The 19402-nt window shown below is 35.3% G+C and overlaps 1 protein-coding gene across 7 annotated transcripts in view; it reads left to right on the forward strand.

Annotated features, from left to right (window-relative positions):
- The first annotated feature begins 3579 nt into the window (after positions 1-3579).
- Positions 3580-19402, forward strand: part of LOC143469674 (uncharacterized) — a 32997-nt gene continuing 17174 nt past the window's right edge. For 2 of the 7 annotated variants that reach the window (XM_076967439.1, XM_076967442.1), the window contains exons 1-5: positions 4239-6996; positions 9485-9712; positions 10563-10762; positions 13299-13410; positions 17091-17243. In XM_076967439.1, the coding sequence (XP_076823554.1) occupies positions 6883-6996; positions 9485-9712; positions 10563-10762; positions 13299-13410; positions 17091-17243 (807 nt within the window). In that variant the 5' untranslated portion in view covers positions 4239-6882. Of the gene's footprint in view, positions 3887-4008; positions 6997-9484; positions 9713-10562; positions 10763-13298; positions 13411-17090; positions 17244-19402 lie in introns of those variants that run through there. The other 5 variants (XM_076967440.1, XM_076967441.1, XM_076967445.1 and 2 more) reach the window with 4 other exon arrangements.

Below are 19402 nucleotides of genomic sequence, written 5' to 3' on the forward strand. Positions count from 1 at the left end.
TACTGACAAAAGATTAGCTTACTTCGTAGTTTCATCCATTCGAATGAAAATAAAAATGACCGCAAGTTCAAAATTTTACAAGGATTTGGCTGTTCTATGATTACAGATCGAAATAGAAGATTTCGATCGGTATAACAATGTTATACGCATTATTATTGGTATTATTAGGCTACGATTTACGAGGCTCAACAAAACTGCACTACTGCAAAAACTTTGGCAAATTTTTGCTGGCTGAAGTCTCGTGGTGAGACTGTTGAGCGGAAACGGAGAAGCTATCAAGCGTGACAAATACCACAACGTCTGATGGTACAATGGAGTAGCACTATCAGTGTAGGTAGAGAGTGGCTACTATACTATGGTTTTATAATTCAGACAAGGTGATTGAAAATTAAATATAAAGAACTGAATTTATTTTCCTGAAACTCCTTAAATTCAGCGACGATTCATCGAAGCTTTATAGCTAACATTCATAAGAATTCCGATTAACAAGCTTGTCAGCATTTTCTTTGCTGAAACAGACACATTTTTTATTTGTTATTTTTTGCTTATATCAGAAAGCGTTCCATGTTGCGCTAGCTGGGATGCATATTATACCACAGACATCCAAGCGCCATGCTGCGTCGTATAGTATAACGGTGCGACCGCTACAAATACCTCATGAGAAGAATACATTATACTGTATGCTAAATAAGACTTAGCTATTGGCTGCTGTGCAAGCATCGGTGTCTGACAATTGCCCTCGTCGCTAGTAGCTAATAACACATCACCACAATAATCTCTGAGTAACGTACTCCAGTATATTCATCATAAAACAAACATAATATACCTTACATTATTAAACAAACAACTTTACTTGAACTCGAATATAATTGACACACCGAATGAGTAGGCCTGCATCAACACATAAATTGAACACGATCCGACGAGCGATCCAACAGCCATCAAAGAGAGCGAACAATATCAACTTCAATGATTCGCCTTTATCTCTAAAGTCGATCCAATATGATGATTGGCTAATAATCACGCTATACTAACATAGCATATTGCACTTGTGATAAATATATCACTTAATATAATATAAAATTGTGTACTACATAGAATTCTCATCTATGGAATCAATGAAGCATAACACTGCGTGACGTAATCGACTGCTTCCCCTGTGCGTGCATTTTGATTCATTCAGTCTTTTTGGTTTTTACGTTCAACGCCGCAACATGTCTTTATGCTGTTGCTGTCACAATGTTCTATCTTGATTTATTCGTTCAATGAAACTTCAATATAATCAGATTATACAGTTGTCGAGGTGTACAATTGATTCTAAGATTAAGAGAAGCGAAACAACGACCTGAGACTCATTTATCATTGAGGACAACAATTGTACAGACAAACATTGTAATTGAAGTGGTCGTCCTTACAGCCTAAGGAACGACAAACACACATTTCATTACAACGTTTATGGTGCCAACGAGCTCGGTGAGAACTACGCTTTTCTTTTATCGAGGAATCTATGAACAGTTAAATTTGAGGTTGAGAGAAGTCTAGTGATCTCAGACTAGAAGTTTCGAAGATATGTATCGTCTAAAACCCATGCAACACTCATTGGATCTAGCCGACAGACATCTCGACAATATGACATTCGAACAAATCAACTACAACGACGGTGACGAAGAATCGCCTGGACTTCAACCAACTTCGAATGCAAGAATGACCGACGAACAAAGCACTCCAGTGAAAACAATTTGTCGGTATTTGGACATTCAGTAATGATTTTTGTTTGTTTTTTCTCTATGTAGTATATATTATAGCGTTATTGTGTAGTTTACCTTAATTGATGGTGGCTTAATTGCCATACTCTCTAACGGTTCAACCATGCCGGAGAGAAATTTTTCTTTGTGTTATTTTGTGATGCTTTAAAACATAGCGGTTGTTTTCGAAGGTTAAACAAATGCCCAAGGCTAACACCGATACACTATGTTGAATGTCAATTACAAAACGTATTTGACTAATTTTATATATATGTTTTGCACAACGCGTATTTCCAAGTGAAATATTCACACAGCTATACTGGTAAAACCAGATGCTGAAATATTACTAAATGGTCTTGTGATGATAAGACGAGATTAAACTATGCAGAAGAAATAATGTATAGAGTTTTGTTTACGGAAATCGGCGTCACGACATGTGAGATGAAAAATTTACAGCCGTTTCCTCATTTTGCTATCCTGCGCAAAGAAACCGCAGCTAGCATACGCGTGATGTGTCAAATGACATCCTGTGTTCTGTTTTCTATTTAAAGTCGTGACAGTGTTTTGTTTTGTACACTAATTTTGCTTTCTGACTTAAGGACAACATGTACCCACCTTTTTGCGAATGTATTGCCAATATGAATTGTATTGTAACTATGTTTCAACGTTTATTGTTATGTGATCTACATTTAACGTGTTATATTGACTTTTGTTATCAACACTATTGTTTTAATTATTGCTTATCGAGAATTGTTTCTATCATGATTAGAAAATTGCTTTAAAATTACATTTTAACGCGATTTTCTGGGGGGAGGTTATGTGATAAATATATCACTTAATATAATATAAAATTGTGTACTACATAGAATTCTCATCTATGGAATCAATGAAGCATAACACTGCGTGACGTAATCGACTGCTTCCCCTGTGCGTGCATTTTGATTCATTCAGTCTTTTTGGTTTTTACGTTCAACGCCGCAACATGTCTTTGTGCTGTTGCTGTCACAATGTTCTATCTTGATTTATTCGTTCAATGAAACTTCAATATAATCAGATTATACAGTTGTCGAGGTGTACAATTGATTCTAAGATTAAGAGAAGCGAAACAACGACCTGAGACTCATTTATCATTGAGGACAACAATTGTACAGACAAACATTGTAATTGAAGTGGTCGTCCTTACAGCCTAAGGAACGACAAACACACATTTCATTACACACTTAACATAATCGGTCACATAATGTTGCCAGAGTGCAATTGAGATAGTATTCTATGTTGAGTGAATCAGCGCTCGCCACACTAGCCTTTTCCCGTTGTCTGATTACGGATCAACAAGACCGGGAAAGTTGATGACAGCTTGGAGATACAGGCTTACATGGTTTTGGCTGTTTAGCTGTAATTGTTCCATAAATACTTGCATGTTTTCAGATGATCACATATTAATTTTGTAGTTACTTGCTACTGTTCATGGGCTAATGAAAACCTGACATGAATATTGCGACTTTCCAGTACGTATAAGCTACTAGATGATGCACAGAACTTGAAAAACTTGTAATGAAATGATTGTTTATCGTTCCTTAGCCTGTAAGGACGATCACTTCAATTACAATGTTTGTCTGTAGAATTGCTTAATGTCCTCGAAGTGAAATGAGTCTCAGGTCGTTGTTTCGCTTCTCTTAATCTTAGAATCAATTGTATACCATGACAACTGTATAAACTGGTTATATTGTTTCTTGTTAAAACGATTACATTAAATAAGACATTGTGACAGCTACATAATAAAGTCGACCACTTTCTATGGTTAACATCGTAGACTGTAATGCATTGAACAACTATGAATAACAACACACGCAAAGCAGGCATGCACGACATTTTTGTCACGACTTAATACGATAAGCAGAGAGGAATCGATTACGTAACGCAATGCTTTGCTTTGCCGATTTCCGTAAACAAGTATTCTATGCAGCATTCGATTTGCAAGCAATTTTATAATATCATCACAAACTAATGGAAAAGACAATAGGCTTATATTGTCGAGAAAAGATTGCAATCGTTTATATAAACTTAATATATCGTGACATATCAAATTACAACAAGAATACGTCGTTATCAAGAAGTGCTGAGCACAAATCGTCCCAAAGGTCAATATTATAGTTGAAGCAAGGATTCGTTCACAGCAGCACGATATAATCAGTTCAGCATCGATTATATTATTGTATCAAATTACACATGGACACATTTATTACTTTATTTATGGTTTTAGGTCGATTCAACCCACGGACGATTCAACTCCGGACGATTCAACCCACGGACGATTCAACCCAGGGGCCAGGACCATTCAACCTAGGACGATTCAACTCAGGACGGTCCATTTGATTCCTATTCGGTCCCTATTAGGTCCCATTCTGTTCCCATTCGGTCACTATTTGATTTCGATCGATCCCAAATCGGTCCATTTGATTCCAATTCAGTCTCACACGGTTCCATGCGGTACCATTCGGTATTTAGTGCTACCTGTCTAAATTAGCCTAGTCCTAGACTATAGCATCAGATTTTTTTTGGATTTTATGTTAGTGGGGCCTTTCTTCTTCCTTCCAGACACGTTGGTCGGTTACATCTTAACAGTAACAAAACGTTTATGTCCTGCCAAACTATAAGCTTAACTTTTGTTTCATTTTAACGTATTAACGTAAATTAGCTTAGTGTAAGTTTGAAATTTTGCATAGTTTTTCAATTCCTCACTCCGTAAGATGGTGTCACGTTCCTCAGTTGCTTCATTCAGTAAATTTCGGTCAGTTTTTCATGGCAGGATTTTCCAGGTTCTCAGGTGTACATATATGCAACAGCTAGCCAACACCTGAGTGTGCAGGATAACATTCAAAGAGTTGTGACCGTTTAACACCTCAATTGTAATTTCTGATGGTCACATATACTAATAAGCTGCGTAAAGTTTGTGTTTAGTGTCACTTCTTACAGTGGCAGTATGTCCCTTTGATAGGTACCACAAACGCAGTCCTATGTTATTCAAACGAATTTTTATGTGAAGGTAACTAGCCTAGCAATGTATTTCAATCACAGAATACGGTTTAATAAAAAGCAACCTATTTCTAAATGCTTGGGAATAACCCCAGGTAATCACAATGAACGACTTCACGAAATTCATTTTGTATTGAATCATGTTGGCAGGCGTCGTGGCCTGCCAGATAGCTAATTTAAGTCAATCAATTGTCGTGACGAAACCAATTTGTATCGTATGTTTAGTGCAGCATCCGCATTAATTGTCAGACTTCAATTACCGGTATAACTATCGAATATTTGCGTATAATTCAAGACAAAATAAGAACATGAAAAGAAAAACTCCAAACTGTGACTAAACTGTCAAAGCTGGCCAACCGCACTTCTAAAAAAGAGTGTCGCTCATGCTTGAAGATTGAATTGACCAGGGTTGAGTTAACCTTAGTTGAATTGAAATGGTGTTGTGTTGACAGCGGTTTAATTGACCGACCAACAAAGTGTTCTTAAACACAAAGTCATTATAAGCAAAGTCTTTTATATGATAAAAACGTGGTTTGTAAGGGCACTTTGCAACAGGTTTCATTATACACAAAATTTGCTAAGCTATTTCTACTGTACTGTCAACATCATAGAGGGCTATAATCAGGGTTACCATTCCGTGCTTATTTTCAAGTACGTTGTCTCAGAAAATACTAAATGTTCATTTCTAAGAAACGTGCTTATTTTCACTTGCGTGCATATTTCTGTCTTATTTTTAGGGTAGAGGTTCCTACTTTTGGCATTTTGTCCCCTTTAATATACCATTTTGTATCAAAGAGATACCAAAATGCAAATGGTGTCTGTTTTTTGTGGAACTTTTAGTGCTTTTTCTTTTGTGCACTGTTTAAGGTAGTATTCTTCTCAGACTGGTGGCAACCCTGGTTATACTGGAAGAAGGAAAACATGTAAAGGTTGATGTTGTTTAATAATTCCTATTTCTTTTGAGAATGTGGATAATTCACTAGGGCGAAAGTATCAAATAAAATTACAAAAATCTCGAAAGAAAGATGTTATTCTTGTTACAGAATGTGATATATTCTGGCATTGGCGTTAATACAGGTGTTCTTGAGACGGTGTTCCTAATGCCATTTGATAATTATATCCAGCACCACTGCCATAGGTGGACGCAACAGTAAATTTGATTATTAATGTGCTAGTTAATGCAATGAAAGGGAATTTTCTCAGCAATGTTTGTGATATGTTGTCGGTAACATAATATCTTATTTTTACAAACTACACGAAGGTGATGATTTGCAATGAAGATGCATAGTCATGCTATTTTGCCCTATTATAATTTAAATTTCAGTTTTAAAAGCCTAAACTCACTTTGACGCAAATAGGCTAAAACTTCATTCGATTGTGGATTGTTTCATTACAATCCGTATTAAATTGAAAATTAATGCTTGTCTTCTTCAACTATCTACACGACATAATACACTTGGGCAGTGACGCTTATCGGATGTATGGTCACTTAACTAGTGTCATGTGTGCCAGGCTGGCACTGCCAGTTGCAGTATTCATGCGCGTCGTTTTCATCTCCTCAAGTCTTTAGCATTTGAACAGAAATTCACCTTCTACAAACTTTAAAATAGTTTAATAATCTTTTTTGTTTTTTTATTAATAAGTTTTTGGGTGACATAGTTGCAAATATTCTGTTAATGTTGATGTTACTATTATTCTCATTCTTCTGTGGCACTTTTAGAGCAATTAGTCAAATCAGTTGATAAACTTAACAATTGCAGTACCTTTTAAAAAATTTTTGTTCAAGACGAACACTATAGTCAATAAACCTGTTGTTAGTTTGCCCACAAATGTGTTCTACAGATACAGTGCAGTTTATTTACGGTTTTCGCTTTGATAAACTATGGCCAGTGAAGTGTTCACTTTGGTTTATGTTTGGCAGAGGTTATATATCAAAGAATTAGTTGTAGCTTGTTTTATTTTAGTCTAATTTGTTAAATTTGATTTATTTTTCTTTTAAAACCGTAAAATTTCGTTATGTTATTGTTTAGTAGGTTATTTGATGAAATGAAATGATTTTATGACTTTTAATTTGATGATTTCTAATGCCGCAATCTAACAGATGATGTTCTTGCGAAATAAGAAGAGACATAATTCTACGACTTCCATTGCTACTAACAAGGGCCTTCTTAACAAACCTGGTGAAAACAATTGTTTTTTAAACAGTGCCATTCAGGTATGGTATGATATGGAATGATAATGTTTATCTTCGGAATTAGAAAAGTCTTTCTACGACTTAAACTTGGTGATGATTTCTCATCGCTCGGGCACCAGTTACCGAGCTAGCCTTTGTGCAAGTTGTGATTGTCACACACTTTTTATTTGTATATATATTTTATTTTTTATATTGTACTGCCCAAATTTAGAACTGTTCAACAGGTCTGCTGAACTGGAGCAAATATCATTAACGCCTGGCCCAATGGCAATACAACCGTAGCAGCACTGGGTTATGAACACAGAAAATGAGACAAATTATTGCAAGTTCAGCGCTAGTGTTGCAAAACTTTTTTTGTTTTGGCCAGTTTTTAAATTTTTATTAAAAACCGATAATTTAATCGAAATACGATAACCGATTTTCAACTCTTGAAGATTACGCTCCTGAAAGCGGGTTATCATAAAAATTTTTATTTGTATATACCTTATTTAATGGGTTATAGCCCGCATCCATTGTTTTGGTAACAATAATTAACAAAAAGTATTGTTTGATGTATAGTCAGCACCCACTTTCTTGCATTCCCTTACAGTCTAGACTTTGACTTTTTTTCTTTTCTATTACCTTTGCGTCTCGCCTTTACCCTCACAGTCTAGACTCTTTGCACCTCGTTTTTTTTATTGCCTTTGTGTATCGCCTTTCTCTGTTACGTTACTATTGTGTATTGACTTAACGCAGCATGTAATAATTAGTTAAAGTTGCAATGGATACTAATACGTAGTAACAATGTCGCCACCAAATCAATCCTTCCTAGCATACATGTTTGTTGATAACTTTTACTACTGGCTACAAAACAAAAGAAACACAAATGTCTTATTAAAACAATCAATGTCAGCCCAAAAGAATAACCTTATCATCATGATGTCATCCTGTGTCTGTAAAAATAAACTATGGGTAGACAGTCATAACTATTCTTAATGGACAGCATGGGCTGGAAAATTTATGCAAAATTTACTCAAAGTCTCATGAATCTATATTTCATTTCATTGTACAAATGTCACGAAATTTCTTTTTTTGGAATTCGTTGTATATTAACTATGCCGACGTGTTATAGTTTAACACCGCACTATTGTTTTATACCACTATAGTTTTTAGATGTGTTTTTGGATACTATATCTATTTAGATGTATTCCACCTACAATCAGTAACTTTGTATAGTACTAATGTTTTACCATTATGTCACTTGTTCCCCTATTTATCATTTTTTTATCATTTTTAGCAGGTTTTAGTTAAACGTACACGCTTTACTTCATTCCCTACAACTCTTCTCTGAGGCATGTTACGCTGCTCGCGATTTCTTATCTCGCTGATTAATTATGACAGTGGTTTGGTGACCAAGGGTTGACCATTTATTCTGCGTTTTGGTTTCTGTAAGATGGACAGGTGTTTTTATTGACAGAATAATTTTTATTCTACACATGATCGAGTGAATGTTATTAAAAGTTATAAGAGCAGAGATTGGCTATGTGACTAGTCGGAAGTTTCCTAAATCTACGGGAATTTAACGTGACACAAAAATATGTTTCGTCCAATATCTTAAAAAGTAGTCAATTCACTTCAGAAAAAAAGTGCATTTTTGGATTCTACGTCTGAAAATTTACCCTAACAACAATTTAACATGTTGCGCCTTTTGAAAATTTGTTGTCCTGTGAATGTAAGGCTCCTTGATAAAAATTTAGCGGAAACAAAACATGGTAAAAAGAAGGGATGTGTCGCGAGAAAGATTATTCGGGTTTGTGCGAACCCGAATATCATGAAGGTCGACACTAACGAATCCCGAATCTATTCGTTTTAAAACCAAAAAATAAAATTTCATCCAAAAGCTTTCAAGTCTTGCTTGTAAAATGATGTAATCGTTAAACAAATCGCTTTGTTTCGAAAAATAGTTTTTGAAAACAATTAAAAAAGCATAATCGTTAGGAAAGCGACCTTCATTGTAAGTACTATTGACTCTAGTTTAGCTTTGTCGGTAAACTAGATCATCATTTTTAACAAAAGTCAGTAAATTTATTAGTAATATTGTATTCGGATTCGCCATTGTTGGTATTCGTGTTCGCCCGAATCTTCCATAAAGGCGATATTCGGCGAATCTATTCGGGTTCGGGCTCGTATCGACCCATCCCTAGTAAAAAGCAATTGGTAATGTGTCAAAATTGGAAAGCATCATGTCACAATTGCAGCATAAACATATAAGTCAAGTTGGTATTTTAGTAAAATATGGTATATTCAGTACTTTATAAGTTTATTTAGCAAATCTATTACTGCAGTACGTCTAGCTGGTTATTTTTTTCATTTTTTTTAAGTTAAATATTAAAAGTTGTTCCTAAAACTAGGCATCAAATAATTGTAGATTTGTACTAAAACAATTACTAAAAGCAAATATACTTTTCCCCATTAAATTAGATTATATTGGCATTAGCTTATTTCTGTTCCCTTTTTACTTGTTAAACAGGTTTTATGGCACCTGGATGTTTTCCGTAGAAGTTTTCGTCGACTGTCTGGTCATAACTGCATGGGTGCATCATGCATATTCTGTGCATTGCAGCACATTTTCCAGCAATTCCAATACAGTAAAGATCAAGCTTTACCACCAACTGTGTTGCGTAGCGCATTGGCAGAAACATTTCAAGAGGAAAATCGTTTCCAACTTGGCTTCATGGATGATGCTGCTGAATGTTTTGTTAGTTGGTTAAATAATAAAAACCATTTTGCAATTGCTAAAGATAGCTGGTTTAGATTAATATAGTTATAAATATCAGCGTATAAGCCTCTTTCTTAAGACAAAAATACCAGGCCAAAAAACAGAAGAAGTCTATGCAAAAAAAAATTTACATCTCGTTGGCCGACTAGACAACTTACATTATTTTTGTCATAGCATTTGTAGGCTAGTTACGTTAGATTTCTTATGTTTTGAATAGTGATGAAAGTCTTACACTACATCACTGTGTCTAGCATAATGACTAACGTCCCTTTGAAAGGTTAATATATTGACATTTGCTTCTTGGTTAATTGTTGAATTTGGTGTTAAAACAGTCGCCTTGATATATACAAACTGTATGGCCGAAAAACTTGTAACTGCGTGGAATTACTGTTTCATTAAAGACAAAGTGAAATTTACGAAATTAAAATGGACGTAATAAGTTGTATTAGGCCACATAGTATTCTGGTTTATGGTTGTTTTAATTGCATGCCAACACACTTTAATTGTCCTGGGAATTAAGATGTGATTGGTATACATCTGTCTTCTAAAGCTTTGTTTCTTGGTTTCATTAGCTACATGACATTTGCAAGAAAGAACATTGCTGCCATAACTAAGTGCATCCATTTACTACCAGTACTGCGCAGAACCCGTTACCTGTGCCAATAAGAACAAATGTCAATACTTACATTTTGGATGATTTTCAAATAGTTCAGACAGCCATTTTGTATTTGAGACAAGACCATTTTCCCATGAAAAAACGTGAAGTGGCTTATATGTCAATTATGCATTTAAAACATATTATTACAACGGTATATATGGTATTTTGCAGGAAAATATTCTGAACAGGATACATATCCATATTGGCAATAGTGTTAGAGAAGATCAGGATGTTTGTACATCACCTCACTGCATTCCTCATCAGAAATTTGGCCTTGCTTTAGTGGAACAAAGTGTTTGTGCTTGTGGTGCCACATCTGAACCATTTTCATTTATTGAAATGGTTCATTACGTTTCAGCAACTGCCTTGTGGTAACTAAATCTATGTGCATGTGCAATAATATATTCAAGTTAAGTTGTTTTGTGCAAACATTCATTTTACCGTTAAGCCCTTTTTTGGCACTGTTTTGTGTTGACACCGTGTAGCTGGCTAACTGCTTCAATTCCAGTTTGGCATTAACAGTTTAGGAAGAAGTTTTACCAATGTAATGCATGTGTAGTATTGTATTTATTTTAATTGTACACAGAGTTGGGCGTTTACTTTTAATCACAACAGAATGGATCTATTGCTATTACTGTTGTAGTATGACAGAGGTTTAAAAATTATGAAAATGATTATTTTTGCTACAACAATAGATATTATCTATCCACTTAGATGTTGGAGCACTAGTCGAGCAGTCATTGGGTTGTACTGTCATCTAAAACTTGCAGGCCGTGTGTTCGATTGGGAATGTGACAGATGGAAAAGTTGGATATAACATATGCTACGGTTTGCTTCTCAGAGCTACACTCACAAGCTGCAGGCTTTCCAACTTCCCATTTTACAGAGTTGGGCAGAAATGCCTGGCACCAGTTTGCAGTCAATTAAGTTATACCTGCGTTCCAGGCCATCGTGGGCGACAGTAGGCTGATGGAGTGGGAGTAGGCGTCAGTTATGAAGTCTGGCAAGACTTTTCTGGCAGACAATCCATTTATTTAGTCCATTTGTTCCATTTATTTGCTGAGACAAAAAGCTTTAAGTGAAGTGCGGAGCCCAGCAGGTCAAATACCCACAAGGATGTGATGGTTGTCCACTGGTGAAGGACATAGACATCCAGTGACAGTACACAATAGATCATTTATGATGGTATTGGTTTGGTGGGTATAACTCCGGCGACACAAGGCAGGTGCACAGTACTCAGCAGTGAAGTAGACTAGGCCAAAATTTGTTGTATGAAGGTCAATGACCCCAGTGCCCAGCTGACCATGTCTTATCTTAATGAGGTCCTGTCACTTGCCACCTACTACTGAATAGTCTGGATCAAGGTTCTATGCATTTTACAAAAAAATGTTTGTTTTAAGCAATTTTCTATTAATGTAATTTGGTTTTGTAAAGGTAACTATAAACTTTGATTCATCAAAATTTCAATCATTTTTTCTCTTAAGTATACTTAAGTATACTTAAAGCAAGCAGTATTTCTCGCCAGCATTTTGCTGGAAGCACAGCTGGTTGTGGTCAAACTGCGCCTTGTATGTCAGTTAGGCGGGACATACGGGTTAAGTGCGAACTGTAAGATCATTATAGTTGTGTTGATCTACGGAAAGCTGCTCGGTTGGGCATCAACAAAAATAAATCGCTAGACACGGTAACTAACTTGTGACAGTGAGATAAATTAAACCAGTTGTTATAAAGCAGCGTGGTCCAACTGCAGGCCCGCGAGCACCGATTTTTTGGCCCTCGAACTGACAGTCAGCTTTGATAGTCGCTATTGTCGAGGAAGAACCTCGACCGCAGATGTCACATTGATCAGCATTAACAGCTAAAAATTTTGAACTATTCTAATTTCAGTTTTAATTAAAAAAGAGAACTTTTTTCAGTTCTAATTTCAGTTCTAATATCAATGTCACATTGTTCTTCAGTTCTAATTTCACATTTCTTCAGTTCTGATTTAAAAACATTGGCCCGCAAGATAAAAATTTTTTTAATTTTGGCCCGCGATGAAAAGAAGTTGGACCACGCTGTTATAAAGAATAGCATACTGAAAAACAATTTTTTAATAATGTATAGTGCCAGTGGATATAATCAGTCAAAGAAAAAATGAATTGCAAATTTGCTGCTAATTCTGATGGAGGTGGATGTGGATCCTGCGTGGGCCTTCCTGAAGTTTTTATTTTGAAACATGCGTTAGACTGGTTAGAGCAAGGGTTTTCCCTTTTATGTTTCTTTCACCGCTAAAAAACGTTTTCTATATTGTCAATGTCACACAACATGCAAGAGTAAAAATGGAGGCTTAAGGCCTAAATGTGTCCCATTTAAGAGAAATGCAACCAATTAACAAAAATTGTTTTCCCATCTTTGGATAGTTAAGTACTTACAGATACAAATACTGCTCTTTCCTTGGTTTCACCCCTCTCCCCAAAAGGTTATCTTGCACCTTTCCTCCTGGGGAATCCTTGTGTGAGGGTATTAATTTATACTGGCAAAATCACACTTCTTTAACTGCACTATTAAACAACTTCAAATATTGTATGTTTTACCATTTTTCAGATCAAGCTTTACCCACTTTCTGCAGCAATATAATCTTTTTAAACACGCTATGTATTGGGTAACTCCAGGCTAAACAGCAACACTAACCATATTGCTTCTGAAACCAAGTTTAATTTTTTTCGTAAGAACCTTACACTTTCATAAAATTGTCAATTTTGGCATTTGATGGCCCCTTAACATGGTAAATATAGTGAGATGCAAGTAATTCACTATATTTAAGTTAGTTTTTATAGATTTTGTTTCTATTGCTTTGTATGGCACAACATCTAGGGTGTGTTGTGATTGATAGCCATTAGACTAAGTGCAACTTATACGTTTTAGTGCTGAAAATGAAGCTATGGGACAGCATTATGGGAATACACAGAACATATCGAGTACGTTTGGTGAATTGATCAAAGTTGCTGGAAATTTGGGTGACCTTAGAAGTTGTCCTGTGAGTAAATGCTATATTTTGGATTATCTATCTATATCAGGGCTACTCAACTATTTTTAGCAAAGGTCCATTTACAAAAGTTCAAAATTTGCTTAGGTCCGTTATAACTCTCTCAGTCATACAAATGTATTAAAATACGATATATAAAATAATATAATTCTCTGGATGGGTATTAATTTAATTTTAAAATCTCTGGATTTTTTTAACACAACACATGAAATACGGTATATACAAAATCCGGTAAAGCGGTATTAGCAAAAGCAATAAGCGAAATTTATTTATTGTTCTGTTGTCACAGCTAGTGGGAGATTTGGCATTTCTTATTTCTTGCTAGTTCTTTAAATCTTGGTTATAAAGTAGCGAGAGCAAGTCGAAGGCAGTGGTGAAGGGTTTCATTGGTCATACAGATGCGAAATTTATTCTTTATGAAGTTCATGTTTGAAAACGCTGACTCGCAGCTGTGCATTGTGACGTCAGCAAGGCTTGTTTGAAATTGTGCTATTGTCTGCTGTTTTTTTGTTTTTGCAAATCAACGATAATGGATTTAGTTTTGTTAAAAAACTCGTGTCCTTTATGAAGTCACAAATATCATTGTGACTTCATTGATTGCCCCGATTAACAAACGACCTATTAACAAAAACTGCTATAAGACTAGTTTGAGCTACCACTTACACACTCGCTGATTAATTGAATAAGCAGGAATAACAAAACTAATGATGAACGATTTCATTTGCGTAAATGCTGAGACAGATAAGGTCCGGATTCAACACTGAAAAGGTCCGCATTCCGACTGCGGTCCGCCAGTTGAGTAGCCCTGATCTATATATTGTGAGATTTACTCTATGTCTGTCTATGTGTAAGTCACAATTACTTTTTAATGGTGGGGTCAAGGACGCCATATTTTCACAGAACCAATAACCAGAGAAATTATAATCTCTTCGATTTTCGATTGACTCCCCGGAGACCGTGCCGGGGCGGGGCTGTTTCTTTAGCCTTCTCTTGGGTCGCTTTGCAGAGAAAACAAGGGAAACAAGCACTTGTACGCTTGCTGATTTATAAAACTGACCTGAAATTTGTTGAAGTTTTTGTTATTACTCGACATAGATTGAGTCAATTTTTACAATTACAACATTTCTAACACAGCAAGACATTCCCCTTTCCAACTGTATATTTGCTTTCTGTTTAACTGCGGCAACAAGTGAGGAAATCGAATATATAGGAGCCTTACTCCGGCCAGCAAAGCAAAACCAGCATACAAGCATTGTTGCAACCTTCCAAATTTCAAATCACACGCTCTTTGTGTCGTCTCAATTCTCAGTCTGACTTACTATGCGACGTATAGGCCAGGAGTAGGTACTGTAGTTGTGATTATGTGATGTGTAGTTGAAATCAACTATACAACGATATAGAATACCTCGAGACAGTGCTTAACAACAACAATAACCATTGGAAATAAAGACGCTTAGCCTATGTTGCAAGGTTTATGGTTAGGCGATAAATTTTTGAAAGTGGCTATTTTGCCGTTTGTCGAGGTACATTATGTGACCTGTTGTTAAAGATTGGCATGTTAGCGGAGACAATTGACGACGTACCAATGATATTACTTAATCAATGGGAGGTAATGAAAGCGCTTTGGAACACAGCTGAAGAACATACAACTCGCTGTATGTGGACTAGTAGGGGCTGGCAGACGAAGATAAATAAAAGGATCTTTATAGCAACTCAAAGATGGCAGCCAGCAGATGGCGGGCAATCTAGTTTATAATGTGTGTACAGTGTGTAGGTAAGGTTATTACATTACTTGAGAGCATCATTTAGAAATTTTGTGCAGCTTGTCAAAAAGCCTTGAAGTTGTTTAACATTATTTTTTGTTTCCATTGAGAGCTTGTTAACTAGGCTCTTGGAATTTCAGATAACTCAAACAAACTTCGCAGATCCCAAAAAACACTTATTAAAATGCATGTAAATAACAAACAATCACTTGAACCTGTTTTATTTGAATTTTTGGTTAATTTGATATGAAGTATGGTCCCCAAGTCTTATTTCTGCCTCTTATCTTAAAATTTGTGTAAAAATTGTTCAGTAAGCACTATAGTGGCTTTCTTTGTTAATGGGATGTTACTTGTAGAAATTTTGAACGTTAGTTTTACCTTCAACTTATCGCCTCTTACCTTAAAAGTCTCATAACTCTAGTGTATAACATTTAAGAACCATAGTTGTGGATGTTACGATCCTTTAGTTAGAAAGTATAGCGGTAAAAGCAACAAGAGGATGAAACAAATGTTCATTAACTTACAGTTAATTCAACTAAGCTAAGTGAGATAGAAACCATTAACTCTGGAAATATGCTTCAGAATAGATACTTTACGATAACCTAACATTTAAAGTAGTCTAATACAGGTCGAAGGTAGAGGTCCAAATGTCTATAACATTGCTGCTTTTACTATTCAGTTGTAGAGGTCACTAGCGTGTGGAGGTTGGGGTCGTTTAGAATGCAGAGGTTGATGCCGACAGATGCAGATACAGAGTTTTATCGGTCTTAGCTTACGTTATTGACTTAGTTAACCTACTACATTAGTATCTGACTCTATTGTTGCGTGTGGTTAGAATTCTCTAACCTTTTTGACGGCCGAACGTTCTTATTATATTATGACAAATACCGTTTGCCAGAAAACGCTTTTATTGTAGGCGCTGTACACTTTCTCAATATTACAAATAACCAAGAACACAAGTCATACGACTGTTTACACGATCTCTACTGATGCAATCACCACGACTACAGTAGTACGGTATTACATAGGTCTATAACTTCACGTCTGCGTTTGTGTCTGAGGCTCTGAGGGAGTCTCGCGCAGAAGTTCAGGCTTATAAAACGTGCTGCGATGTGGCGGAAATATATGACAAAAAAGGCATGAACATTTCAAGGCGTGTGGACGTGAAAAACAGTGCGTTTGCAATGCAAATTACATTCGGTTAAGTTGGAAACAGTTTCTTGGAAGCGACTTGGTAACGTACAAATAAGGAGCTTTCACACGAAGTTATTCGTAGCAAGTTTTCAAATATACCAACGATACTTTGCAGTGTTCTGAAAAAGCAAGTTTATGAACTCCAATTACTAGCTGGAAAACTCTTTCCTAAGAATGATGTGGCGGGACTGAAAGTTTAAAAACTCCAATTGTTCCGGAAAACACATTTCTAAGAATGACGTAATGATTTTACAAAAGCCACCCAGGCCTCCACACAGTAATATTGATATCACTGTATGGTACTGCTTTTAGATCAAACTAATTTTGATTTCAATTTCTTATTATCCAATGGTATTTACTAGAAAAACATCTTTTAGTTGATTGTTAAAAATATGTACAGGACATCAAATATCACTCAATCTCATTTTATGGATATTTTTCCACTATTTTAATAACTTTGCATAACTCTTAGTAAGTCAATCGATTCCTTCATCTTCAAGTTATGTTTTAGTTATGTTCAAAGCTTTATATGTTTTAGCAAACTTCAATAGAAAAACATATTTGATTATAAGTGGGTGAATGCGTTGTAACAGTTTGTTGTTACCATACATTGCTTCATGATATATTTAAATCTAGAAATTATGTATTTAATGGAAACATATCGTAAACGTATCTAGGTTTTCATTTTACTAGTATTATTTTGTATTTTTACAGAGCGACTGTGGTGCTAAAATTGAAATGAGGAAAGTGCTAATGAATTGCCCTGATGTTGTATCAATTGGAATAGTATGGGATAGTGAGGAGCCAGAAGTTCAGCAGATTGTTAATCTTGTTCATACTCTTGGCACAACCTTGCGACTGGCAGATGTAAGTGTAGTGTACAGTTTCTTGCAAGTTGTTCAGACAGATGAATTCTGATGATGAATGAATTCTGTTTTAATGAAACGAGTTTGAATATGAGAAATTGTGAGTTCATATATGCCAAGATTGCCAGGTATACATGAGCAACATAATTAAACCACTAAAATCTGACCCGGGCTTACATTACAGTTATTTATCTGTGTTATGAAAACATTGTTGTAACAACTTATTAACATTTAACTGTAATGATGGCACATGGAACACACTTCATCTTGTCCTTGTCTATGAAATACGCTTTCGAAAACTGCTGTGAATTTAGCTACTGTACTGGTATATTGACAAATAATCTCTCCACTATTAGGCCTGGACAAAGCCTCGAATAGTGACAGCTGGAAAAAATTACAGCCCTAGTTCTGCATGGTGAAAAGTGCAAATTTCTAGCAAGATACTCAAAAAAAGCTTATATCAGACCATTTTTTCTCAAACTGAGGAAAGTCTTTGCATGACGAATACTCAGTGATGTTTTTTCAAAGCTTATTACAGCATTGGTTTAGTGCATTTATTGATAGATACGAGTGTTTTGCATAGTTTTATACTACCACCACTGCACATACAGCATTATTGTCCAATGGCATGACCATGACAATGTGGCAATTGCAGGTGTTAAATTTTTTGATTGCAGAATGCTCTTCTACGTCCATTACCAAGTTGATACTTAACTAAACTAATCACAAAGCATTCAGTTATTTAGAATTAAATCAAAGTTATAGTTAAATGATGAAGAACCTAAGAGTTATTGTAAACATGTCTTTTTAGAAAAATTTTATTTTCAAATTCAATTGTTTTTAAATTTTGTTTTTAAATAGTACGTGACTAAAAGAAATTATCAGTAAAATTTGGTTGTCTAAATTTGTGAGCCTCAAAAGCAAAACTTATCAATAACAGTGGACCACATGTTGAAAAAGTTTGAGAAGCACTGGTTTAAAAGAATTTCACTCAATTCACACATGACAATTACAAGCAGATTCACATATATATGATAAGAAGTGTCGCTTGGAATTTGCTATTTTATATTGTAATTTGCAAAGGCATTGCTTTAAATAAAAGCATGTTACTGTATTTCCCTCAACTCTGGAACATGGTTTCCCTTTTACTGCAGCCATATTCTAGAGTATTTGTTTTGGTTTCAAGTTTTGTATTTCAATTTTGATTTTCTTGTTTGACCAAAAATCTTACTTTTCCAGGACACAGGATGCATCAGTCAATTTGCGGCCATTTACAATACCTGTATCGTACATACATTTTTAAAAGACGTTAGAAAGTGTTAGCCCTGGTTTAAAATAAATGGAATTTATCACTAACCCACTGTATTTTATTCCATAATATGCATATTTTTATGTTTTTAACTTAAAATTTATGTCCATAAATTACAGCTTTGTTTAATTCTCTGACCTTTCATTCTCTTTTTTTAACTTTACTTACTGACTACATGAATTTTCTGTGCCTACTATATTTTGGAAACTGTACCATGTGCTTTTTTGAAAGAAAATTATTTTGCTTGAAGCATTCAGAAGAAAAAGTGTAACAACATATTTAAATTTGTTATTGCTTTTATTTTATAGTGAAAATAGGGAATGTATTAGTTCAGTTACTCATCCTGATGTGGCAGTAGGGTTTTGCCAAATATTGTACAACAATGTCAGACTATTGTGAAAACTAGGGAAAAGAACTTATTTGAGATAAAGAACACAAAAAGATGAAGGAATACTCAGAAAATTAGCGAATAAAGCCAAGTTTTCATTGGGCTACACACACAACCTTGCATCGTTACGAGAGATCTATTGTCTCTTTGGGATCATCTTGGTAGTGGTTGTATTTGTGGTGCTAAAACAATACAGTTATCAACAATGCCAAGACAATGCTTTGAAGCAACGCAAAAATATTTGTGGTATTTTAATTTTTTTTACAAAGTTTCAATCAAAATAGTTAGTTTTGCATACAGAGTTTGTTGCAGTCTGTAGCAATGTGACCAATGCATCTTATTTGGTGAACTACAACACCTGGGTTTTCTGGTAGACTGTTTAGGGGGTTGTGTATTAACAGCTATCACATCAAACTGGGTTTCTTAAGAACTTGTTTTGGCTTGTGACCCATCAGTTTGTCAC

Source organism: Clavelina lepadiformis, chromosome 8 (assembly GCF_947623445.1).
Source record: "Clavelina lepadiformis chromosome 8, kaClaLepa1.1, whole genome shotgun sequence".
NCBI lineage: Eukaryota > Metazoa > Chordata > Ascidiacea > Aplousobranchia > Clavelinidae > Clavelina > Clavelina lepadiformis.